At 35.5% G+C, this 27,739-nt stretch overlaps 2 protein-coding genes and 1 non-coding gene across 3 annotated transcripts; 2 read left to right on the plus strand and 1 right to left on the minus strand.

Moving 5' to 3' along the window:
• The first annotated feature begins 1,075 nt into the window (after positions 1-1,075).
• On the plus strand, positions 1,076-4,951 carry LOC126724872 (subtilisin-like protease SBT1.4). Its single transcript, XM_050429301.1, has 2 exons — positions 1,076-1,813; positions 2,900-4,951. The coding sequence occupies exons 1-2, from the start codon at positions 1,242-1,244 to the stop codon at positions 4,650-4,652; spliced, it is 2,325 nt and encodes a 774-aa protein (XP_050285258.1). The 5' UTR covers positions 1,076-1,241; the 3' UTR covers positions 4,653-4,951.
• Positions 4,952-5,926: 975 nt separating this feature from the next.
• Positions 5,927-6,008, plus strand: TRNAS-GCU (transfer RNA serine (anticodon GCU)). The gene has a single exon. It is a non-coding gene; the product is annotated as a tRNA-Ser (tRNA).
• A 2,998-nt stretch (positions 6,009-9,006) lies between these two features.
• Positions 9,007-12,333, minus strand: LOC126724873 (uncharacterized). Its single transcript, XM_050429302.1, has 5 exons — positions 12,014-12,333; positions 11,872-11,922; positions 11,721-11,780; positions 9,551-9,622; positions 9,007-9,301 (listed from the first exon to the last, which is right to left on the minus strand). Exons 1-5 carry the CDS (start codon positions 12,192-12,194, stop codon positions 9,264-9,266), a joined length of 402 nt encoding a protein of 133 aa, XP_050285259.1. The 5' UTR covers positions 12,195-12,333; the 3' UTR covers positions 9,007-9,263.
• Between the last annotated feature and the right edge of the window lie 15,406 nt (positions 12,334-27,739).

Genomic DNA, 27,739 nt, shown 5'->3' on the forward strand with positions numbered 1-27,739 from the left:
TTATTTTATTTTTTTAAAGAGAGTTTTAACTTACAGAGTTTGTTTCTGATGATAGCTCTTTATCATTAAATCAAGATATCAATTGGTTTTTGATGTAGGCGGGGATTAAATCATAAATCTCTTATTCAACTATCAGAGATTTTATCAGTTGAGTTAACTGGAACTCACGTTTTTTATTAATACACTTCAAACCGATCATACATCAAAAATATGGGCCAATTGTATTTGATTGATAATCTTTCAAATCCTTCCTCCACCAAAAATAGACAAATTTTGTGAAACTTTTATGTCACAATTTTTGTTACAATCGTAACATGTACATATGTGATTAATAGAGAAAAATTGATGAATCCATATGAAAGTATTGATTCACCATTTACAATGTTACTCTATGTTTGTTTCAAAGTAAAATATTTTCAGATTTTTAGTGTGACATGTAAAATTTTTCATGTACGAACCACCAAAACTAGTAGCTTAGCTGTCGGCATTGGAGGTCCAATGAATGGATTGTCGTTTCAGCATTTCTAGAAACTTGATTATCGGCATCAGTTGCCTGAGCGGCAACTCCAACGACTGAATCACCAAAACTGATCATTAATTGACGGAACCCTTCTCTAGCAACTAGATTGCTAGAATTAACAGCAGGAAGGACAGCTCTAGCAATCAAACTAACGACCTAGTTAGATTGGGGGTGGCTAGATTGGGGGGTGGCCCACTATGTATTTTTTACAAAATAATTTTACGGTTAATAGAAAATAATTTACAAGTTTAACCATGTTTTACATGGAAACAAACTACTAAAAATGAAAGGGCATCTTCCAGAAAATATTTTACTTCAAACGAACCGTTAACGGTCGAGATAGAAGTGGTGACATATTGTGTGATCCTAGAAGAACCCTCAAAAATATCAAATATTGACCCTTATGTGTCCCCCACTGATTGGTTTAGGACCATCAAACACCACTTCCCCCATAAACAAAAATCCCACAATATGTGCAACCCATTCATTCATTGGCCACAGAAAACCAAACTGAAATTATGCAAGTAAGCCATTCCTGTAAAGCAACACCAATAACTTGTCCTTCTATTCTCCACATGGTCCTACTCCCACACATATATATATAAATAAACAGGTGTGTATAGACTATAGAGTATAGATACACAAAGAACAGATACCCCACCTACCCTTTATCTACTCTCTCCAGTTTCTCAGGACTCAGTCAGAAACAAAACACAAACCAATGGCCATTTCCTCTCTCCTATTCTTCCTCTCCCTCCTCCTCTTCCTCCCTCTCACACTCTCAACCCAATCAGACCGTCCACAGACCTTCATAGTCCACGTGTCAAAACCCCACAAGCCTTCCCTCTTCACCTCCCACCACCAATGGTACACCTCCATCCTCAACTCCCTCCCTCCTTCACCTCACCCAACAAAGCTCCTCTACACGTACCAACATGCCTCCAATGGCTTCTCTGCTCTCCTCACGCCTTCTCAAGCATCAGCACTTCTTCAAAAAAACCCATCTTCCATTCTCTCCGTCACACCTGACAGGATCTCTCATCTCCACACCACACACACCCCTCAGTTCTTAGGCCTGACTGAAATATCTCCCCTCTTGGCTACCTCTGATGATGCCGAAAACATCATAATCGGCGTGTTGGATACCGGGATTTGGCCCGAACGCCATAGCTTTTCCAACTCGTCTGTGTCTTCTGTTCCTCCCGGTTGGAAAGGAACATGTGAGACATCAGAGGATTTTAAGGATTCAGTTTGTAATGGAAAGATCATCGGTGCCAGAGCGTTTTACAAAGGGTAAGTTCAATCTTACTTGGTGCGCAAGCAAGGAAAATTATAATTTTTACTTGTTGTATTGCAGTTTTGTAATCTATGTTAGTTTAGAATTTAACCTACTTAAAGGCTTTGTATTGATCTCTAGTCTATAGGTCTTATGGGGTATTTAAAGTTTTCAATTTTTTAATTTGGGGTTTTTTGTTCCGTGAATATAGGCATATTAGCGAACCATGTATATCTCTATATTGTTTTTCACTGTATTGTTCACTATTATTGCTAGATTGAAAATCTACTACGTATATAGCAAAGATGTAGTCAAGTCCAATCTTATTTGGTTTACAACTAAAGAAATCATAATTATACTTGCATTTCAAGTCTTGTAATCTATATTAGTCTTGGTGCGCAAGCAAAGAAAATTATAATTTTACTTGTTGTAAACTACTATAAGACTTTGTTATATAATTTCCTACTATGCTTCATTGTAAATGATGGTTTATTGGAGATAGTGGCTAATATTCTAAATTGAAAGTAACATTGGTCTCTAATCTCGAGGTCTCATAGGGTGTTTAAAATTTTCAATTTATCAATTTGGGGTTTTTTTGGTTACTTGTTCCGTGAATATAGGCACGTTGGCGAACTACATAAATTTTCATATTGTTTTTCTCTCTATTTTTTTACCAATATTTCTAGATTGAAAATCTACTATAGCTGTTCATATAGCAAAGATGTAGTCAAGTCCAATATTATTTGGTTCACAACTAAAGAGATCATAATTGTACTTGTATTTCAAGTCTTGTAATCTATGTTAGTCTTGTAATTTGTGTTTAGCCTATTATAAATACCCTAATGGTAATACAGTCCATTGTAAAACATGATTCATATAACAAAAATATAGTGCTTTGCTTTGAGAAATCAAATAATTTTAAAGGTTGTGATCAAAAGATAATCGACCTGTATTGTAAATCTTGTAATTTCAAAACATGATTTGTATAGCAAACATGTAGTTCTCAATGGCTTTCCTCCATGGATATAAGCCATTAGGCTAAACCACGTTAATTCTTTGACATTGTCTCTAAATGTTTGGTTTTCTTTTTTCTTTATTTATAGATATGAGTCTTATCTGGAGGGACCAATGGATGAAACAGCGGAATCTAAATCTCCAAGGGATACAGAGGGTCATGGGACTCACACAGCATCCACAGCTGCAGGGTCAGTGGTTTCTGATTCTGGCTTCTTTGAATATGCTAATGGTGAAGCTAGAGGGATGGCGACTAAAGCCAGGATAGCGGTGTATAAAATTTGTTGGAAATATGGTTGTTTTGATTCGGATATACTTGCTGCTATGGACCAAGCTATTGCTGATGGGGTCAATGTGATTTCTCTTTCTGTTGGGGCTAATGGTCATGCTCCTCCTTATGATCATGATTCTATTGCAATTGGAGCATTTGCTGCAGTACAACATGGTGTGGTTGTTTCATGTTCTGCTGGGAATTCTGGACCTGGTCCATATACCGCTGTGAACATTGCTCCTTGGATTTTGACTGTTGGTGCTTCTACTATTGATAGAGAGTTTCCTGCTGATGTGGTTCTTGGCGATGAAAGAGTTTTTGGGGGTGTATCATTGTACTCGGGGGAAGCTCTTGTTGATTTCAAGCTTCCATTAGTCTATGCTGGAGACATTGGAAATAGGTATTGCTATGTGGGTAGTATTCCGCCTTCGAAAGTGACTGGGAAAATTGTTGTTTGTGATCGAGGAGGGAATGCAAGAGTAGAGAAAGGAAGCGCAGTGAAGCTTGCAGGTGGGATGGGAATGATTCTGGCCAATACAGCTGATAGTGGTGAAGAGCTTATTGCGGATCCACATCTTATACCGACTACTATGGTGGGTCAGACAGCTGGTGATAAGATAAAGGAATATATCAAATTAGGCCAGTTCCCAACTGCGACAATTGTGTTCCGTGGGACTGTAATTGGGACTTCACCAGCGGCTCCAAAGGTTGCAGCTTTTTCAAGCCGGGGTCCAAACCATTTGACAAAAGAGATTCTCAAGCCAGATGTTATTGCTCCTGGTGTTAACATTTTGGCTGGATGGACTGGGTTTGCTAGTCCAACTGATTTGGACATTGATTCTAGGCGTGTGGAATTCAATATCATTTCAGGTACTTCTATGTCTTGCCCTCATGTAAGTGGCATAGCAGCCTTACTTCGAAAGTCTTATCCGAATTGGTCACCTGCTGCAATAAAATCAGCACTGATGACAACAGCTTATAATGTGGATAATTCTGGGAAGAATATCAATGATCTTGCTACTGGTAAAGAATCAACGCCATTCATTCATGGGGCTGGACATGTTGATCCGAATAGAGCTCTTAATCCTGGGTTGGTGTATGATATGGATGTTAATGACTATGTTGCATTCCTTTGTGCCATTGGGTATGATACTAAGAGAATTGCGGTGTTCTTGAGACAGTCAACTAGTTCTGATATATGTGCAAGACAATTAGCTACTACAGGAAAATTGGCTAGTGCGGGTGATTTGAATTATCCATCATTCTCAGTGGTTTTCAATTCTGATCAAGATTTGGTTAAGTATAGGAGAGTTGTGACTAATGTTGGAAGTTCAGTTGATGCAGTTTATGAGGTGAAAGTGAATGCTCCAACAGATGTTGAAATTAGTGTTTCACCAAGTAAGCTTGTGTTCAATGCAGAAAATCAGACTCAAACATATGAGATTACATTTGCAAAGGGTATTGGGTACAGTTCTGCTAGCTATGGTTCAATTGAGTGGACTGATGGAACTCACAGTGTGAGGAGTCCGGTTGCTGTTAGGGGGAGCAGTGCTTACGCAACTGACATGTGAGTTTGCATTTGGGAATTGGTTTGTCACCACCCAAGAAGGGAAGGGAGGATGGAGCATTGCAAGTGGAGGTGTTTAATGCATATTTCATGGTCATGGTCTTTGTTTTCTATCGTATTTGTAACTTATCAGCCTCTTGTACAAAATGGAATGGTCGATGAGGCACTGTAACTTAATGTTCTTGCATAAATCTGTAATTTTTATGAGTATGATCCAGCATTAATTGCAACATTGCAAGCTCTAACGAAACTCAAAACTCCAACTATTGCATATTGAGAAATGATAGTGTGATGTTAATACAATCTCACGTACAAATTCAAACTGAATTTTGAGTTTTTTGAGTTGCTAGTATCTTGGAAATCAAGAGAACAGTGTTTGATTGTCTTGGAACAATAAGTCAGATTATTTACCTGAAATGAGGCTGCTATGGAGTTGCATAAGGGAAGCATGTAGAAATCTCTACTTGTGCCTGCCTTGAACACTTCCAAAAACCAAAATATGTGCAGCTTCACATTCTTAGCCCTCGTGCCATAGGCTATTTCAGTAGCTATTTGCATAGTCTGGCTAATGCATGTAACAGAAAAAGGCATACAGCCAAATAAGTAGTTGTTCTCTTGTGAAAATTGAAGATCAATCTAGAAATAAACTAGTACAGGATTTTATTATTATTTTTTATAGTGTTGCAAATCTAAATTTTAGGCTAAACTGTACTTTACATCCTCTTAGTTTGGAGTTGTTTCTAAATTGATCTAGGGACTTTCAAAACTTTTAATTTATACCTTCGATTATTACAATGATGTCATTGTATTTCATTCATAATGATTTTTTTTTATCACATTTTCAATGTTAACCAGACCAAAAACTACGTTTTCTCCTATTTTTTAGGTAGGTTAATGGTATAAGATTCTAACATATGTTGACAATGACAAAAGGAATTCATTGAAATTGTTACAATATTTGAGAGTGTAAGCTTCAAGTTTTTATAATTAAAGGATTGATTTAAGATGAAACTTCAAATTTAAAGCGTACAAGTAATATATTCGCTTTTTATAAAGAAGCAAACTGAAAAATTAAAGAATGTTGACATGGATGTCATTATTGTGAATGTCATCACAGCCCAATCATCACAGAATTTCATGACTATTAGAATAAGGAAGTCATTATGGAGAAGGGATAAAAGAGTTTAATAAGTTTCTGTCAATTATCAAGAACAATTGGTTTTGGGAAAAGAAAAGAAAAGGTCAAGTTAGTTTATTCAAGCGATTTGGCATCAAACAGTCGCTTTGGCCGAGTGGTTAAGGCGTGTGCCTGCTAAGTACATGGGGTTTCCCCGCGAGAGTTCGAATCTCTCAGGCGACGTTTCTTTTTTCCTCATTAATTTGTAAAGTTAGAATGGTAGAAACTAGAATGTAGAAACATTTTTCACACTTCCACTACCATTATTGTGGTTGGGGACAGTTTCCATATTTAAAATAATAATAATAATAATAAAAAAAACTTTTTTATTTTTAGAAAGTAAAAGTTTTATTTTCAATCACTAATATAGGAAACATTCTTCTCCTCATTTACAAGTTGGATGGAGGATATACCACCAAATATCGCTGATGTACTTCAAGTTGATTTTACCAGCTTTCGTTAAATGAAATGCATTGTCTTTCTTCTAAAATAAATAAATAAATAAATATAGGGGTATATTTAATTTCATACATAATTTCACAACATAGGTTGATATTTTCTACCCACTATTTTTTACATGGACTTACCATTTTTTTTCCTCTACCATTCATAAGTGACAATTTAAATATTTAATCATGTTGTGAAATTGGAATACAAGCCCTCTGTATCTGTGTACCACTTTTTGTGTTCTGCTTTATGTTCTACTAATTACAACTTATCATGTATTTGTTTAATTTTCCTTATAAAATGGTCAAAGTTTAAAATGGAGAAAAATAAACACATGACAAGTTGTAATTAGTAAAATATAAAGTGGAACACAAAAAGTGATACATAGATACAGAGGATTTGTATTCGTGAAATTAGGCAAGTAGGTAGAATTGTTGTATTTCAATGAGAGACAAGTTAGACAACTACTCACTAAGCAATACATAAAGAGATGTTTGGGGGGCAAAGAGCCAAAGCAAACTTGAGAGCCCTTAAAATCCTTAAGGCCCGTTTGCTACATGTGTTTAAGTATGCATTTGGATATCACTTATTTTGTTGAAAATTAAAAACTTATTGCTGAAAATACTGTAGCAACATATTTTTTATTACTACATATTACTATTCACCCGTTTTTAGCACTTGGCTGGTCCATGAACAGGACCAGCCAAAAAATGCAACTTATACAAATGCAAACGTAATAAGCTCTACACAAACGCACCTTAAACACACATTTTTAGTTTTTAAATAACATTACACATATTTTCACACTTTTTCACTCACGTATTTCTAAAAAATCTAAAAATTGTTGTTTAAACACACGTATTTCCTAGCTAAAGTGTGTGACACTCAATTACATTGTCTTTTTACATGTGAAAACTTGGAAGAAAAGCATATTAATTTATTGAGGATCAATAGCGAAATTACATTAGCGTGTAACAAGAATGGGATGTCTCATCGACCAAATTATGAACTATGGCCTCCTTTGGAAGATCTCTTCTTTGAGACATTAATAAGCAATGGACTTGGCAGCCACGGGTTGCCCCAAATTTTGATCTCTCGCCCATCACCTATCAGCCTTGCAAAGCAATTCTCTGTATACACGTCAAAAAGTCTTCGTAATACTTATTGATTGGGACTTGGGAGAGCTACAATTATGTTAACTTGTCACTATCCCGTGCGTTGCACTGGATAGTTAAACAATATATATAGCTTGAAGGTATAATCAATTTCATGCAATTTATTTAAAAGTAATGAGGTTAAAATAAACGAGTAACGTCCCTAAAAATTACATTTGAACTAAAATGCTACGTTAATATGGCCCAGTAAGAGAATATCAACAATAAATACCATGTTAAGATTTTAGATATTACAAGTTTAAGATCTATATATTTTTTTAATAAATTTGAATTTAGAATAGGTGCTTTTAACCCAAACTTGTCTTTTCTCATTATATAAGTGTCCAAAAATGACTGAATGCACCAAATGGACCAAAGTGGACCGAATAGAACTGAATGGAACCAAAATGGATTGAATAGGAGCGAAGTGGACCGAATAAGACTGAATGGACTGCATAAGACCGAGTAAGACCCAATGGACCGAATAGGACAGTATAGGACTAAAGTGGACTGTGTAGGACCAAATTGAACCGAATGGGACCAAAGTGGACCGAATAAGAATAAAGTGGACCGATTGGACTGAATAGAACCGAAGTGTAACAAATAAGACCAACGTGAACCGAATAGACCAAATATGACCAAAGTGGACCGAATAAGACTAAGTGGGACCAAATAAAACCGAATAAGACCAAAGTGGACCGATTGGACATAATAGACCGAATATGACCGAATTGTATGAATAAAACTAAAGTGGACCGAATAGGACTGAAGTGGATCGAATAAGACTGAATGGACCGAATATAACCACAGTGGACCGAATAAGACCGAATGGACTAAATATGACTAAAATGGACCGAATAAGACCGAAGTGGACCGTAGTAGACTGAATTGACCAAAGTGGATCGAATAAGACCAAAATGGACCGAATGGGCCAAATTGCATTTGGACCAAATAAGACCTAATGGACCGAATAGGACATAGCAAGACTAAAGTGGACCAAATAATACTAAAGTGGAAATACTAGACCAAATAGGACTGAGTAAGACCAAAGTAGACCATATTGGACCATGTAAGACCGAATAGGACCATGTAAGACTGAATAGGACCAAAGTAGATTGAATATGATATTCTAGAATGATGACTAATTCAAACCTGGCAAGAAAAAAAAAAAAAAAAAAATGCAAATCAAATGTGAAATCAAAAGGAGAAGACATACTTAGAGATTTGTAGCATGCTTTAGTCTTTTTCTCCTATGCAAAAATTTAGGAACAAATAAATTTAGAGTTTAAGCTTCACAATTTTTATCATTAACATTACAAGTAGTGATTACAACATTACCTACACATCAATAAATAACAACTTTTATTAGTTCCAATCGAAATTATGGAAAAATTATGTTAGTGGATTTATTGATTCAATGAGTGTACGGTCAGTCAAAACCATTCGAAGCACAAACACGTTCAAATAGCAAAGGAAAGTAGCCATTAAAAAAAATCAAAAGAACATAATAAACGAGATAAAAGAGAAAACCATCACAACTTCACTGCTAACAAAATAAAAATGACCACAAAGTCCACAAATAGGAAAATTAATACTTTCATTAATCTCATGGAGTACTTAATACATTCTCATCCTTAAATTTGGGTCCAAAATGCTATTTTCGAAGCCTTAATAACATGTCGGCCAAAAAAAACAAAGAAAAACAATAGGGTAAATACTATCAAATAACATCATAGCACTAAAAAGTATTGAATTTCAGGTTATGCACTTTGAACTGCTGGCTTAAAACAAGCTGAGGCAAAAGAAACAATATGCAGTGTTCTTGTTGTCAACAGTTCTAGTGACCATATTTTTGGAACTCCCACTCGCTATTGTCTGCAAGTGAAAAAAAAAAAAAAGCTTAATGAGAAGTCAAAACTCACAATATCTGAAGTATGCATAGCAGATAAGGGTTAAGCCATCGCATGAAATATTAGATTGCACCACATGGCCCATGGACTAGTGGAATGTCCGGTTCCTCCTCCTATCGGAGAGAGCCATGGTTTGAACGCCCTGAGGCTCATGACCTAATGTTGTAAGCATAAAGAAATACATTAATAAATTGCCATAAAACATAGTACATACCCAATGGGCAAACTTGGCGAGTTTTCAACCATCGACTGATGCAGTGGAAGTGGAAGGCATGGTTGCAAACACCTGCAGAAAAATAAACCATGTTTGTAAATAAAACAAATTAATCACTGAAAAAACCAAGGCACATATTAACAAATCAATTTTCACATTAAGAAAAATAAATTGGTCATCATCAGGCATATGATGACAAAGAAGATCCTTCTCAAGGTAAAACTCCCAAGTTATTAAACTTTGAATCAAAACTTCAATGAGTAATGCACAATTTACTGTCAGACTACCTGCCAAAAGTTGGGGAAACTTAGACACAAAGCTTGAGAATATATATATATCTATGGGAAGACATAGGTCATAATTGGGATCCTAATGTTGACAGAACTATAATGTTGCAAACAGATACTTAAATTAACCAATAAAACAGAAGTTCTTCCTCAAAACTACAGAGTGACACCTGCACAAACAAAGTAACAAACTATCAACATCCCACTACTAGGGCCTTCTCTTCCCAATCAAACCGCCAACTCAGACTCCAGTTTGTCCTTAAAGTTGAAGGGGGTGTTTAGACTTTAGACCATCCTCAGTTTGGACACAGTAATTACTAAGAATACAGTGGGCTATGGAAAGATACACCGGAAAAACAAGATGAAGAGGATATTTAACAATCCTCAGTTTGGATAGAGTCAATTAATGAAAATGCAGCAGCATATGTAAAACACCATTGTCCTAAAAAAAAAAAAACTAAAATAATCCTTGCCAGGATTCAAGAAAACCAAAAATTCCTGACCATGAAACCACTTTTCCCTCCCCTATGCTTGGAGTAGTATATTTATTTTTTAAATTAATAAATGAGGCTCTTGTCCATGAAGAAAACTGCTGATAAAAAGGACTTCCCTCATAGCGCTTAAACTTGGTGAAGAAAATAAAAATTACTTTCTTCTAGCAGACTACATATATAAGCGTCGAATTCTTCAATAGTTAATACTGATCACAAAATTTGGTGATGGACACTCATAAGGAATCTGTCATTCTATGCCTATTTGGCTACGGCTGTGCCGATAAAAAGAACAAAAACATTCCAAAAATAAGACTAAATTCTAATCTTAAATTTCAGATCCCAAGTGCCTTATCTAGGCATATGCACTAACAGAAATTGATAATTAAAGTATCAACCCTGATTGAGCCACTGCATATGAAACAAAGTTACCAAATTAAATGGGCCAAATCTGATTGATAGTGCATAGTTACAATAAATATCAAGCAGTCACACTCCTAGAGTATGATTACCAAAGCTAGAAAGATAATAGTACATGAATTTCAGACTTTTAGAGTATGATTATTTATTGTGATGTCCTCAAATTCATAAACTTTGCTCATTTCGCAATACCTCGATATTATCTGAGGTATAAAAGAAGAAAATTTTCAAATGCTAACACTCAAATTTCAAAGATGTTTAAACCCCAACCATTACTAGAAGTTTCACTAGATCCTTAAGTGATAATCTTCAAATTAGCTTATAAACAAACTGAATCTATACACCTCGGAGCTCCCATTATTCACTCCAACTCCAACTTCGAAGAGTAAACAAAATTTCCCATAATCTAATTTAAAAACTCAACAATTCACAGAAATAAAAGCCAATGACATGCAAAGTGTGTAATGGACCGACATATTTAAGCAAAAAAACCACACTACATCATTGGACAGTTTTAATATCCCAACATATCCACTTTGCGAGATGTAATCAAAGCCCGAAATCCTAATCACACATGGCTATAAGTAATATCCCAACAAAAACAAGGAGACCAATTTCACACACTAATCCAATTGGGGTTATACACATTTAACCAATTCAAGACCAAATACTCGCATAACATTGTGACTAACATATCATATGAAAACAAAACAAAAACTAAAAAAAAGAAACACCTTATACGGAGATTGCAACACAGTTCACACATATTAATACTTCCCAAAACAAAACATCACTCCATTGTGGTTATTACTTAAAAAAAAACCAAGTTAGCAGACCAACAAAAACCCATTTATTAATCACATACTCCCATTATTTTTCATATCTCACTTTTTTTTTTGGGGTAAGATTACACAAATATTCATAAGAACAAGAAAAAAAGAAAAAGAAAAAAAGAATAAGGTTAGTTCTTACCCCAAGCAACAGTGCATTCCTCGCTAGTAGCACTAGCCTGATTTGCCTGGCACTCAATGCCTAATCAAAACCCCATATTAGAAAAAACCCAAAAAAAATTAAAACTAAAAAAAAAATAAAAAAAAAAAGTTCAAAATTAGGGGTTACATACAAAGATCCATGATGTGGTTCCTACAGATGGCACAGTTATCGACCACAATATCTGCAATCAAACAAAACCAACAAATTAAGCAACCAAATTCAGACAAAAAAATAAAAAGAAATAAGAAGGGAAAATTGATAAGAGAAATAACCCCAAGCCCAGAGAGAAACGGCGTTCCACTTTTTGATTTCGAAGCGTTTGTTGTTTTTCTTAAAAGAAGAGGAAGAGGAAGAAGCCAGAAGGGCTGAGCTTGAGGAGGCGGGCTCGGCCACGGCCTCGGGTTCGGTGTTGGCTGGAACCATGGTCACGTCTGTGTCTGCGTCTGTTTCCATTGCTTTTTTCGCTGTGAGACTTGGGAGAGAAAGATGTGGGATTCGGTTTTCCCAGGTAAAAGTAGGAGAGAAAATTCTGAGTACTGAGGAGTAGTGTGTATACAACGCTCGCTGAATCTGATGACAATTATACGGAAAAAAAAAAAAAACAAAAGTCGGTTATACATGGCAAGACGGACTGACCTGATTCGAACTCGAATTAAATATGGGCCAAACCGGCTAATCTGTTACTCAATCCGTTTTTTAAACTTCTTTTTTCTTAAAATTTATTTTCTCACCATTGTGTAACAAGGCGTGATCATTCTTTTAACTATAAATGTTTGTAGGGGTGTGGAGTTTTAAGGGTCAGAGTTTAAGTCTCCAAGAGGAAACTTCACATATATGTATATTTAGATTAAACTAGAGTATAATTTTATCCTAATTTATTCCTATCCTAATTTATTCCCTCTATCCTAATTTGTTTATCCTTTATTTCATTTTGAGATGTCCCAAAATATTGTTCTATTTCTACAAATAAAAATTATAAATTTACTAATGTTCCTATTATATCCCTACTTTATTTTCAAAACCATTTTAAAAAAAAAACTAACAATATTTAAAAAATCAATTTAATTGGGGCACCTTCTTAGTTGCCTCATTAAGAATAACTCTTTAAAAAAAATTGATAAATTTATTTAAAAGTAGTTTTGTAAACTTATACACATTTTTATAAGGTAGATAAGAAAATTAGTGATATTTTCTTAAAAAATTTGACTTTTCAAATAAGACAAACAAATACGAACTTGAGTTAAATATGAACCAACTGGTTTTACTTCTTCTGTTTTTTGGGGTGGGCCAACTAGATCCAAAGACCGGCTAATCTGTGACCCAATCTATTTTTAAACTTCTTTTTCCCTAGAAATTATTTAAAAACTACGTAGAAAAGTGTACTAGATTGCTAAGTGCATAACATTATCACAAAGGCACAATTAGCTTGTGTGTGCCCCCATTTATTAAAAAAATAAAGAGGTAAATGAAAGGGGAAAAAGAAAAAAGAAAAAACAAAAACAAAAACAAAAGGAAGAACTAAAGCAACTACTGTATTGCTCGGTGTCTACACTACTAAGCAGGAAGCACTAACCTTATAACAGAGTAACATAACACTAAGTAAGTTAAGACTACTAAGTCTATTACTAACACACTAAAGTCCAAGTTTGTCTAACTAGCACAAAGTGACAAACACAAAGGTTGTGGTATTTTTTTAATAATGAAATTATAATGTTGTGTCGTATTTTTTTTAATTGCAATTCTTTTAACAATGAGGAATTTGAGCATTATGAAAATTCTTGTAGTGCCAAAAAAAGAAAAAAAAAAGAAAAAGAAAACCTCAATTGGATTTGTACATAGAAGAGCCTAGACTTAGCAAAAAGCAAAATTCAAAATAAGAAGTTCAAAATTACAATCAATTTCTAGAGCTCTCTTTAATGGCACAGGAACTAATGAGCATTCCTATAATTATTGTTGCATCTGAATCAAGTTTTAGTATAGGAAAAAAATTATTACTCCATATCGATCATGTCTTTTGCCTGAGAAAGTGGAAGCTACGTTGTGCACTAAAGGTTGGTTATATGGATTTGAAGGTATTTTAAATTATTAGTAGAGTCATAGAAATTATACATTTTTAAATCTTTATTGATAAGCTTTGATTTGCTTTCATGGTACACTTAAGTTATATTAAAATATTTATATTGTAGATGAAGATATTGATAAAATTGGCCAACTTGAGTTACAAGTTGCAAGTACGAATATTTGTAGTGTTGAATCTATTACCAACGTTGAGTAAAATGAGCTATAATTCTTATAAAATTTTTACTTGTTCTTATTTACTTAAATTGTAATGTTTATTTTTAGAGCTTTTTTAAAAATTTAGTTTATCTTTCTATATAATCTAACTTTATTATTATTTTAAATGCAAAATGAATTTGTGCACTTAATAAGGCAGATAACTTGACATGGTCCATGACATTTAGTTTTGTATTTTTTTTTTTTTTTTGGTTCTTTTATGGTAATGATATCATTAGTGAACTTTGAATTTGAAGAATGTAGAGACTTTTAGTCATGCTCAAAAGTCAAAACTATCAGAATTGCAAGGATATGGAAGGCTTTATGTTTTTTGGTTTGTTTATTTTTTTCCCCTTCATATGTATAATAGTAAGTTAGTAACAAATGGTCTAACTATTTGATATGATTCATTCATTCTAAAAATTTGGCATTTATTTGTTTTTTTTTAATGTGAAAAATATGGGCCAACCTAACCTACAAATCAATTGACTCAGCCTGTTTTCAATCCGTTTGAAATGACCCATTTTTTACCCGACCCATTTTAATTTGCAACCCAATTGACCGGACCCAAACTCAACTTGACCCAACCATTTGCCATGTCTAGGTGTGATTTTTTAAAAGAGACTCTTCAACTAGGGAGAATTGAATATTAATTCAATTAACAGGACACAAAAATGGATATTTTTATTAATTATTAACTGACATTGTTTTTCTTATACAACAATTATAATATGTAATATCCGCTCGTTATGAAAAAAATTTGTCATGATATAAGAGCTGAGCTGATTACTAATATACTTTTTTTTATTGCAAATTAATCATGATATATCATTTTAACAATTTGCGGAAAAAAAAGAGTTATGTTAATTACTATTTTAATATGTAATTATGGATACTTGTAATCATATTAGCACTTGTGTTTATTTTCAAGGATTTTTAATGAATTATTAATAAAAACGTAAAAAGCAAAGAAAGTTAAGTATTACACTCAAATCTTCAAAAAATATGTATTTTACAAAGAAATTAGACAGAGATTTTGTATATTTTCACTTAAATTTTATTTTAATTTCAATTTTAATGTATTTTATTAAAATTATAGATAAAACATGAATTTATGAAGAGTAAATAATATTTTGCTCACAAAAAATTTAGAATATATGTTTAAAAAAAAGGAGTCATAAGTTAATTATAAAATTGTCAGAATATTAATTCAGTGAATAATTAAGGAGAGGTGCTACATCTACATCATTTTTACAATATTTTCACAACAAATTATAGGTGGTTAGTTGTTATTGGTTCAAATTTGAACTTAACACTAAGATTACTTTTTTGTCTCAACAACAACAACTAGTAACAACTTGCCACTTAAGATTTGTTGTAAAAATATTGTGGACATATCATTTCTCATAATTAAGGGGGTTTCATAAAAGAAGAAGAAGAGAGAATAATTAAGGTGGGAGCATATATATATATATATATATATAATAGTGCTTTAATTTGTTTCCAAATAAAGATCGTCAATGTGCTCATCTTAGAATATATGAGCTAATGGTTAGGTATCATGTTGCCATTATGTCTTCAATGGTTGAACTGGGTGTGGCCTCTATAGGTCCATTGACAATTACTTTTGTGTTTGCTTTCATGGTTGGGGTATAGATGTCATCATGATGAGGTTTTCTGTCAAGAAAGTGGAATAATAATGGTTACCAATAGATATTTATGAAGGAGGAAAAGGATGTCCATTGGTTAATGGACTCAATGCATACAAGGAATCCTTGGGGATATGAACCCAGTTACCAAGTTGGCACAAAAAAAACAATTCAACCAAAAGTTCACATCATTGGGTTAAACAATAATAATGGGATGAAAATCAATAATAATTTACTTTTAAGTGCAGTGGGTTAAACAATAATAATGGGATGAAAATCAATAATAATTTAATTTTAAGTGCAGTGAAATTTATCTTTTTGTTGAATATGTTTTACTGAAAGTTCACACCATTAGGTTAAACAGTAATAACGGGATGAAAATCAATAATAATTTACTTTTAAGTGCAGTGAAATTTAACTTTTTGTTGTATATGTTTTACTGAAAGCATGTTAAAGTAATTTCACTTTTTGTTGAATTTGTTTTACTGAAAACATGTTAAAGTATACTTGTACCTTAATAAAATTTAAAAAAAAAAAAAGTTTAAAAAACTATACCAAAAAAATTAAATTTTTTTTGTTGAATACGTTTTACTTTTAAGTGTGGTGAACTTATTTAATTTTTTGTTGAAAACGTTTTACTGAAAGTATGCTAAAGTATACTTGTACCTTAATAAATTTAAAAATGTAAAAAAAAAAAAAGTGAGGTTTTAAAAAACTATAAAAAAAAAAACTAAATTTTTTTGCTGAAAGTATTATAGATAAATGTAAAAATTAATTGAAATAGTACAGTGAGACTCATAAATAGTATCAAAAAGTACAGTAAGTCCCATAAATAATAGTAAAAATAAACTGAATAGTAAAATAAGTTAGCTTTTTAATTTTTGCCAAACAACAAATAATGTGAAAATGGTTGTGCACTTAAACATTTTTGTGTAGGGTTTTGTGTCATTTTCTTTTGAAACACAATTCTCTTCTGCCCATAATGTAAGCCCATGCACTGCCTTTTGTAAGAGCAAATGGTATTGTACCCATATATACACTGTTCTTAAGTGGGTGTGCAAAAGCCCATTTGTTGAGATATCAAGGCCCAACTAGCTAAATTTCAGTATAGGGATTTTGTGTATAAGGACAAAATTTAGCTACAGAATTGGTTGCAATTTAAGATTATAACCTTATTCAATATTTTTTTTTTGGAGCTAAATTTTGATAAATCTACCATTGGATTATATTTTCTTCTTTTATCCTCCATACTTCCAAAATTTATAGAAAATTAAAGATTAATAGTTATGTCATCAATAAATTGTTTAAATTACAAGTTTTCGTAGTTTAAAATTATGCATAAAATATAATTTTATAGATTATATAATAAATAATATCCAATTGGCCCAAAATTGAAAATTTGACATGTGTATTAAGAACGTAAAGAACATACAATCCAACTACTAGATTTTCGAAGTATGTAGTAATTTTAATGATATTGAGTAAGGTTACACAATTTTATAGCTAAATTTTGTCATTTTTAGAAACACAATTCTTTTCGGCCCATAATGTAAGCCCATGTACTGCCTTTTGTAAAAGCAAATGATACTGTATCCATTTTTCTCTGTTCTTAAGTGGGTGTACAAAAGCCCACTTGACAATAAAAGGACTACTTAGGGTTATCAAGGCCCAGCTAGCTGAATTTTAGTACTGGGATTTTGTGTCTATTGTTAGAAACACAATTCTTTTTAGCCCATAATGTAAGCCCATGTACTGCCTTTTGTAAAAGCAAATGATACTGTATCCATTTTTCTTTGTTCCAAAGTGGGTGTGCAAAAGCCCATTTGTCAATACAAGGACTTCGTAGGGATATCAAGGCCCAGCTAGCTGAATGTACTGAGATTTTTGTGTCCATTTTTAGAAAACTAATTTAAACAAAAAGTGAGCTTTTAAAATATTTTGTAGAAATATAAGTAGAAAAAAAAAGTCAAAAAGTTTCATTTTATTTATATTAGTAGTCATTAACTCTTGTAATATACGGAAATTTAACCATATGTTTAGAGAAGATCAACCAAAATTTAATTAGAATTTTCGTATATTACAAGAGTTAATAAATTTTAAAAAGAAAGAAAAATCTTGCCAAATTTAATTAGAATTTGTTTAAATAATATCAACCATAATTTAATCAAATTTTTTTTAATTTTATTGGGTTGTTTTATCCAAAAAGACGGCGAGCCCTAATTATTTAAACTTATGTACCTAAAAATATTTTACAACTCCAAAAAGCAAATTAGAATATATTTTATGATGATACATGAAAAATGGGAGTTTTTAAAAGTCTATGCGGCAACATTGGAAGAAGTTAACAAAATGTCACATACATTCATTTTATGTATGTAGGGTCACGTTTTGGGGCCCAGGCCCAACAGGTAGGTGGTTTTGGCCTAAGGAGCCATAGACAATGAATTTGTAGAGAGCGGGTTACAGAACTAGACCCTAACAAAGTAAGTGTTAGTTACTTTGGGCCATACAACAATTGAACATAAGAAAATCTCCTTCATGTCCATTGGATATTCGGTCCGAGGAGACGTATGGGTGCACCTCTGTTCTTGATCAAAGGCTATGGTCTTTCTCTCATTCTTCTGCTTTCAGTTCCTCTTTTTTCCGGTCCTATTCTTCATGGGGATTCCCTTCTCTTATATAGCCCCTTTGAAGTCATCAGAACCTTATACTTGTTGATCATTTGGACCTTCACTTGAGTGTCCGTCCTATCGGACATCTCCCCTATCTTTCTATGAGTTGTAGTGGCCAAGATAATACTGTTCGCTTGTCCTCTCCACATTAATGCGGCTAGAAAAGTAGCTGCCCTGCATTTAATGTGGCAGCTGTAGTCTCTCCCTTGACATCCTATACTCTCTTCCCTCTCCCGGGCTTGTGGGACTCATCCCTGTTTCTAATACTCGTTGGAGTGATTCTTTATTACTGGTAGGGTGCATGTTTGAGCCATACTTGGCATGTCCGAGGAGACATTCCTCCTCGGACCGCCTTTTAAACAAGTTTGGGCCCGTAAGAATTGGGCTGGGAGCCCTTTTGGTGCCCACACTTTCTCCTCAAACGTGGTCAAATTCTATATGGGGACCAAGGCCCATTGTTTGATCTGTGGACTTTATCCCTACAATGTACATTATAGATTAATAAAATTGATTCTTAATATATATATATATATATATATATGTTTTGTCCTTCTATAATAAAATTTTGAACATGCTGATCCAATATTTTTTTAAGCACAACTAAAATAAATTTGAATATGATCCTCTTACCAACAGTTTGACATTTTTAAACAAAACAAAAAGCCCAACAACAAACTAATTTGATCTTAAACCTTAAAAAAAAAAAAAAAATTGTTGTTAAATTTGAATGTGCTTTTAATTTGTTATTTGTTGAGTGGGGGCTGGGAGCGTGGGACAGGCTGAGAGTGATTGAGTGCAAACAAAAGTAAGTATTAACACAACACAAATTTTCTTAGTATTCAATTGGGAATATCTTATATAACTTTTTGCTGAAAATATAAAATAAATAGGGACCCACATGGGACCTGCAAATAGTAGAAAAAAGAAGTAATAAGCTGACTTATAATCTAGACCCAAACGCACACATAATACAATTACAAAGAATAATAGTTATCAAAGTTGAATTGAATGGTTAAAAATTTTTGCAACCGCCACTGTCAAAAGTAAAATATGAAAGTGAGACTACAATAGACCAGGAATGTAGGATTATGTAAGGGAAAAGGAATAAAACACATCAATGAGTGGAGGGGAAGAAAAATTATATTTAAAATTGTTAGGACATATGTGTTTCACATGTTAAGAATATATGTCATGATTTTATGTAATTGGCTTATCATTTGACAAAACGCACTTTACTTATATTCGGGTAGATTTAGGATGTGTTTAAATACTTCAAGAAATCATGTTTCAAGATAAAGTGTTGAAGCCTTCAAGTCTGTCCAAGAAAACAAGTTGATAGTGCAAATTCATTAAAACTCGATAGTTGCATCTATCGAGCTTAAGAAAGCTGTTCAAAACCCAGTGTGCTCGACACCTACTTGACACCTCCTATCTGTCAAGGTTTAAGATTTTCAGAATTCAAATCTGATTTTATTGGGATCCGTGAATATGTCTTTGGGCTTTCTTTTATCCTAACCCTAGACATATAAAAGGATTGTTTTAAGGGCCGTTAAACAGTTCACAAGTTGCACAAGTATTGAGCAAACTCTGTTCAAGCAAATTGTGACCGGAGACGAAGTTCTTGCCCTAATTCATCTCTTTCTCTTGAAGAAGTTATTGTGTATGTGCACCGTAGGGTTTTGTGACTAAGTATCTTCTTGATCTTTATCGTGTGGATGAATTGAAGAACTTTGCAACCAACAACCTTCTTAGTTGGCGATTGAAGTCGCGTACTGGAATCCACGCAATTGGTTAGTCATGTACTTGGGAGTCGTGTATCAGAAAGGGGAACTGTCACTACAAAACAAGTCCAATTGGGTATTGGGGTAAGGGTTCAATTGTAGGTTGGTAAAGTACTTGGGATTCCTTTACTTGTAATTGCTTGTTGTGATAATAGTAGAGTTTTGGGAGTGATGACTTGAAAATCACCCGGTGGGGTTTTTGCCGTTAGGTTTTCCCCATTCGTAAACAAATATTGTGTTATTTATTTTCCGCTGCATAATTAGTTTATTGGTGATTTGTTTGTGCTACCACGTTTTTGCATGATAAATTGATTAATTAATAACTTGACTAATTAATTAATTAATTAATTAATTTCTATCACAAGGGGTCATTTAGTTTGTGGCTTATCAAGTGGTATCAGAGCAGGCACACTCTGATTAGGGTTTAATTTTTGTTGTGTTGATCCATTGACCCTTGTTTGTCATGGATAGAGGACAGTCATTAATCATACCTCGTTTATTTGATGGCACTAACTATGCATACTATAAAGTGTGCACGAGAGATTTCTTGTAGTCTTTAGATGAGAAAGTGTAGCAAGCTGTGAAGATAGGCTGGACTAAGCCTACAGAAGCGCTAGCCGACTGGGATGATGCCAAGATTAAGGCGGCAAACTACAACAGCAGAGCATTGAATGCATTATTCAGTGGAGTCACCAATGAGGAGTTCAAGAAGATATCCTCAACTGAAACTGCCAAGGAGGTTTGGACCATCCTCCAGATAACCTATGAGGGTACAAAGGCTGTAAAAGATTCAAAACTTCAGAGGCTCACTACAAGCTTTGAAGAGATAAAAATGGAGGAGGATGAGTCTTTCGATGAGTTCTATGCCATGTTAAAGGACATAGTGAACTCAACCTTCAATCTTGGGGAAACCATTCATGAACCCAAGATTGTAAGGAAGGTGCTCAGATCTCTACCTGAGAGATTTCATGCCAAGATCACGGCAATAGAGGAATCAAAGGATATTGATAAGATTCCTTTGACTGAGCTGGTTGGAAACTTGCAGACCTACGAGCTAGGGTTAACAAGGATTGGCAAGACAAGTAAAGGCAAGAGCATGGCATTGAAGGCCAAGAGTAGTGAGACAGATAAGTCTTCTGATGATGAAGATTCCAAGATGAAGTCCTACATCACCAAGCAGTTTAAGAAGTTTATGAAGAATGCCAATGGAAAGGGTTTTGACAAGGATCGCAGGCAATCTAGTTCTTCTCAGTTTAAAGGCCAAGATAAAGGGAAGAAGGATGCTAAGGAAGGTGGTCAGTACACTGTTCCCGCAGAACCTAAGTGCTTTGGCTGTCAAGGTTTCGGTTACATGAAAAATGAGTGTCCTACATATCTCAAGAGCATTGGGAAGAGCAAGGCACTTGCTATTACCCTAAGTGACACCGAGCCTGAGGATGATTCCGACAATGAGGATGACAGAATCTTAAATGCCTTCATGACCACTGTTGATCCTACTGATGGGATTGTTGAAGATGTGGTTGAAGAGGAGGAATTGGTGGAATCCAAATTTGAGAAGATGGATGATCAAGATGACATGCATACAGCCTATGAGAAGTTGTACAAGCTTTCTGAGAAGCATGAGAAACTATATAGGCTAACCACCAAGAAGCTCAGTAATGTGGAACTTGATCGTGAGGAGCTTTCCACAAAATTTGATGAAGCTAATCAGACTATTGGAGCACTGAGGTTCGAGAATAATTTCTTGGCTGAGAAGACCAAGAAGCTTGAAGCGGAGCTGTTTCAAGTCAGAGCTCAATTGGAGAGGACTTCAAGTGCAAAGCTTGATGATATGCTCATCTTTCAGAAATCTACTTCAGATCGAACAGGTTTAGGGTATGGTCTTTCTTCTTCTAATACTGCTTCTACTAGTACTACTGTTTTTGTTCCTCCTGCTAGTAATGTTAAAATTGAGAACAATGAGAGTAAAACTGAATTAGCTAGTGAGAACATAGATAAGGGTAAATCTATCTTAGGAGCACCCCCTAAGCTTGAGAAGAAAGATGTTAAAAACTTAGGGCTAAGAAGGCTAACTCTCAAAAGCCTAAACAAAAGAAGTAGTATCTCTGTCATCATTGTGGAGCTGTCGGTCATACTCGACCAAATTGCTACAAGTGGCTTGCCACTCAACAGAGCAATGTCATGACAGCATCTGGGAACCAGAATCAGTTTCAATCCTCTCTTGCTTCCCTTGGAGATTGTAGGGGCCTTTTGTGCGTATTGTGCGTTGGGCTAGGCTGCCTCTTGCGGTAATAGGCCCGAATGTTTTCTGAGTAAGGGAATTGGGGCTGGTCTAATTGTAACTCAACTTGGGCCGGTTTGTGCACAAACTTATGCCTTGTCTGCCAGGAGTAGGCTTATGGCAAGCAGAACTGTTTCAGATGAGTTACGACAGGCAGATATAATAACAATAACCAAAACAGAGTATTTTGACTATTTAAATAAATGACTATGTAATCCCTACTTATAAAGCATGATTACAATTGTGATAATGTCATTCATAGAGAAAGTAAAGGAGAAAGAAAATAATATGAACTAATCAAGAATGGGCACAAATCAAGTTTTAAATTTAGTCTGCTGAAGCAAAACCAAAGAGGGGAGAACGCCTCTTCTCAATGCAAATAATCTCCTAGGAAAAGATTCTGCCGTGGGGATTAATGGCTTTGAGTGAGTCGGACCTGAATGGTTATTGCTCAAAAGGAGTCCTTCTTACATTTTGGAAAGAGAGCAGGATTTGAAGGGGGAGAGAGGGAAACCGACTTACTGGTGCATGCCCACTGTATTACCTCTCATTTTTCCTTAATTTCCTCTCTTTTCTTCTTTGTTTTCTTTCTTATCTTTTTTCTTTTCTTTTACTCTGTTTTTCTTTTTACTCTGTGAATGCTCTGTTTTTCGATCATTTTTTCAGGGCACAGCAAGGGCCCTTTTATAGTGCCTGCCGTAACCAACGTTTTACCACTTTACCCCTTAACCGCCTTTATCTGGTCTGGGCGTACTTGCTGACCACCACGTCTGTGCGACATTCACCCTTGCTAGACAAAGGCAGGTTTGTTTCGTTCCTCAGTCTACCGTAGCACTTCTTTCCTGCCACGGTATAAATGCGTTCTCTCTTTTTCCCTCAAGGCATGCACCCAACGGTTCCCCCCTCAAATTTGCCTCTTTTGGGTGGTCTGTCATTCCAGCAGGACGTACCTCCCAAAAGGGCTTTGGCAGGGGCCGCAAAATAGATCTTTTCCCCTCTCCCTACCACCAAACCATACCCCCCTTTACCTCTTACCTCTGGCCCATGGCCCCACCACGTCCTATATTGGCTGGGTACAGGCTGGTGGTGCCTGGGCCTTGCGCGTGCTTCCCTTTCAGATATGTCCAAGAGTCTGCCTGCTGCTCATGCGTCTGCCATGATCTGGAGACTCTCCGTTTGTGTTTTCTGACATTTTATGTGGGCTTTTCTTTGGTTTCCCGCTCCATTCAAGAGCTGAGCTTTGTCTGATGATGGGCCTTACATTTCTTTGGTCCACTCTTGATTTTCTTTATTTCTTGCAACGTTGAACTGTTATTCCTGCCGTAATAACTTAATCCTGCTGAACTTATTTTGGGCCAGTCGTTTATTCCTTTTCTCAGTGGCTTGTCATGGACACTGTTTTGCTTTTACTTATGGGCTCCTATGTCCCTTTGGGCTTTTCTTTGGGCATCCACGGCCTGATTGCTTTCTTTGGGCTTCCTCGGCCCGTTTGCTTAATTCCACACTCCTATGGGCTTTTTACTAACTTCATTGGGCTTCCCCGGCCCAATAATCTTATTCTCATCCTTAGGGTATATGGGCCTGCCATAAACCCCTTACTCTCTTAATTTGCATTGTCTTGGGTCTGCGGCGGCCCTTTCTCGCTTTTCTACCTCATACACTGCCCATGGGATGCTATTTTTTTCTTTCCTGACTTCTTTGAGCCCGCTTGCCTCTTCAAGACCCATTTGTTTATTTGTTGGGCCTGTGATCCATTATTCCTACCGCTTGGGCCTAATGGTTTTTTGTTATCTACTTTGTCAATTCTTTGTTGCCCTTATTATTGAGCTTCCTTTCTGTCTGCCTGGGCTTTCACAAATGGCCCTCAACAGAGATCTTCTTAAAGCCCTTATGTTCCTTTCGAACTTGAATGGTTTTTTCCCCTCACCGCCAGTTCAAGGGTTTAATCAAAGGAAAGGTTCTTCCAAGGTGTGGTAGGAAAAGGGCTCCAAGTGATTCTATCACTTTTTTCTCTCTCTTCTTGTTTTTGTGTGTGCATTACTTATGTGTTTTGCTTTCAAGTTTTGAGTCAATCTAGTTTTTATGCTTTGGTTGTTTAACATGTTTTTGTTTTCTTTTCAGTTTTTGTTTTGTTTTGTTTTTTATATAAAAATAAAAAAAAAATTGAAAAATAAGAAATATATAAAAACAGTGTGTGTTTTGTGTACTTTGGTACTTGTGTACCTTGGATGGCCATTGAAACAAAGTCTTCTAAACTTTGTATTTTTTGTAGCTTAGATGAGTATCTCTATGCACAACTAAGCAAATGAGTTTTGTGGCTCTTGTTTGTGATGAGTAAGATTAAGTTGTCTCTTGTACTTAACACTCATATCACTCTTTTTGACGGGAAGGACTAAAAAATTCTAAGAGAAAGACATTAATAACCATCTCATCACTGTTGCCCACCAATCATAATATGACACCTGTATGCTTCGGCATAGCAAAAGTGCAGTGTCAATGACATTTGTGTGCTTAGGCATAAGAAAATTGAAATGTCAAATATTATTGGGTATTTATTTTCTCTCTCTAATATGCCCATGCATGATATGCTTAAAAGAAAAATATGCAAAGAAAAATCAAAAGCAAAAAGATCAAAAATACTTTAAAAAAATGATTACAAGCGTATATTCTAGGAGATGTGGGAGTTATAAGATGTACCTTGAAGGTGATAGTCCCTATCAAGCAGTTATGATTGTGTGTGAGTTAAATTGATTTTCTTATATCCTAAATCGTCATAACATGTATACACTTATACAATCTTGCGATGTTTTTTCACACACAACAAGCAATATTCTTTGCCATTCTTGATACATGTGCAGGTACAATGTGATTTGGCCATCACAAGGTTTTACATGTGTTAATGTATGCTCACTAAACTGTCTTGATTGTTTTTGAAATATAAAATTGGTTAGACTTGTTTATAGTGTGTGTGTGTTTCTTTTGGAAGATCCATGTGCTTAAATTTTTTATTGAGAGATGATTTTGAGAGTTTAATATGTTGATTGGATCAGTGGTTGAGTTGCATGTTGGATTGCATTCATGTCTATGTTTTTCACATCTCGAAAAACTGATTTTAAATGCTGGCTCGACACCTCCTTGATACCTCCTCGATACCTTGCTGTCTATCAAGCTTCTTTAGCTTTTTCTAATCACAATCCCGACAGCTTCTCGATACCTGGTGGATCGATCGAGAATGGCTCTGCATCATCGATAGCTTCTCGACACCTAGTGGATCAATCGAGCTTCTATTCTTGGTTCTGTTGGGGTGTTCCTTGACACCTCCTCAATACCTCAGCTGTCGACGACCATCTTCTCGACACCTCCCTCGACAGATATCTCGATACCTCTCGATACCTGCATCTATCGAGATTTACTGCTGGCACTATTTAAGCTCCCTGTGCGATCCGGAACCCATTTCACTCGATCTCTCTCTTGATACTTCTCTCTTTTCTCTCCCAAACGTTCTCATCTCACTCCAATCTTTGTTCCTCAAGGATTCTTCAAGCTTTTTCAAGAATTTCTTCACTTGGTAAGCTTCTAATCCTTTCACATTCATGCATTTCATGTTTTGAAACCTAGGTTTTGAGTTTTTTGAAAAATTTTGGGGTTTTTCAAAATTGACAAGTTATTATTGAAATTTTGGGATGGGTTTTCACTTAAATGAGTTTAAAACCTCATACATTGCATCACATTAGCATTATAATGGTATTGTCATGCATTTAGATGTGTGTTATCTGTTTGTGTGCTGATAGGTTTGGATTGGGCTGAGCCCATGATGCAATTTTTTTTGCATGTCACATGTTCATGCATTTCCCATGCATACGTACTCTTTTTCAATATACTTGTTGTATTTGAAATTGTTTGGGACTTTTCTGATTGTCTTTCCTTTCTTTCCCTCTCTTTCTATTTACGTTAGTCGTGTCTATGACACCTAAGTGTAAATCCACTCTAGCCCAAAACCCTCTTCGTTCCGGAGCTTCTTCATCATTTGATTCTACACTATCTCATATTCGGTTCCGTGATGATGATGCCTTCAAGGCATTTTTGGAGAACTTTTCTAGACGAGGCATTCATTCGGAACGCCAAGTCATTCTGTCGGACTTTGTCGACACCGACCTTCCCTCTGTCATTCACAGTAAGGGATGGGAGTCACTGTGTGACATCCTGGTCACCTGTCTTCTCGTGCTTATCCAGGAGTTTTACTCCAACATGCATGGGATTGATCGGTTAATACCTCTTTTCTTCACTCGCGTCTGAGGTACGCGCATTCCTATCACACCGCAACTTGTTGCGGATGTGCTTCGGGTCCCTAGGATAGAGTTTCTTGACTATCCTAGTTGTGTGCGTCTGAGAATTGTGTCCAGGGATGAGCTCATGTCTGCTTTCTGTGAGTGCCCTTCTGTTTGGGGTGAGTGTCTGTTTACACCATGTTGACCTTTTGCTAAAGGTCCTAGATTCATGAACATGGTGATGACCTTTGTTTTGCATCCACTCTTTCACTACAACTCCATTACAGAGCCTCGTGCTCGATTTTTGTTATCTCTTCTTGAGCATCCTACTATAGATTTCCCTTCTCATTTCATTCTGTCTATTATAGATGTTCATCTAGATTCGGCGTCCTGTGATAAGCTCATCTTTCCTTTCGCTATCACGAGAATCTTACGCCATTTTTCCATTCCTTTTCCCTTTTTCGACCATTTCACAGTCATGTGTGCCATAGATTACGCTACCGTTAAACGTAGCGAGGCCCAGCTTTGGTCGCGGCAGTTGGATTCAGCAGCTCCTCCCTCTCGTTCAGCTCTATCCCGTTCTGCCCATCTACATCCGCTCCTCCCTCTTCTTCAGGCGATGTGACTTTAGGAGACATCATGGCGCAGCTATAGCGCATGGATGCTCGCCTAGATACACTCTTTACGGAGTTGTATCAGGTGAATGTTCGTGTCGGTCGTATTGCACAGTGACAGGCGTCCATGGGTGGTTTTGCTCCTGAGGTTACTCCTTCACCACCTTCTCCCGTGGCTTCTGATTTTGAGGATGTGGATGATTGTGATGACGATGATACTTCGAATGATGCTGATGGAGATGCTAGCTCTACCGCTGAGATGTCTACTTGACACTCTTACCTTTTGTCACTCGTGACAAAAAGGGGGAGTAGTTTTGATATGAGAGTAGTCATTCTTAGGGGGAGAGTTAGTATAGGACCATTTTATTAGGGGGAGTGTTGATATGTTTTGAGGGATGTAGTGAGGATAGTATGTATCTTTTCTTTTCTTGAGGATAGTATGTATCTTTTCTTTTCTTT

This window comes from Quercus robur, chromosome 5 (genome assembly GCF_932294415.1).
Source record: "Quercus robur chromosome 5, dhQueRobu3.1, whole genome shotgun sequence".
NCBI classification, from domain to species: Eukaryota; Viridiplantae; Streptophyta; class Magnoliopsida; order Fagales; family Fagaceae; genus Quercus; species Quercus robur.

Coding starts and splice junctions, on each gene's coding strand:
- LOC126724872 (XM_050429301.1), top strand. CDS start 1,242: ATGGCCATTTCCTCTCTCCTATTCTTCCTCTCCCTCCTCCTCTTCCTC. Junction 1,814..2,899: donor GCCAGAGCGTTTTACAAAGG/GTAAGTTCAATC, acceptor CTTTATTTATAG/ATATGAGTCTTATCTGGAGG.
- LOC126724873 (XM_050429302.1), bottom strand. CDS start 12,194: ATGGAAACAGACGCAGACACAGACGTGACCATGGTTCCAGCCAACACC. Junction 11,923..12,013: donor CGTTTCTCTCTGGGCTTGGG/GTTATTTCTCTT, acceptor GTTTGATTGCAG/ATATTGTGGTCGATAACTGT. Junction 11,781..11,871: donor GAACCACATCATGGATCTTT/GTATGTAACCCC, acceptor GGTTTTGATTAG/GCATTGAGTGCCAGGCAAAT.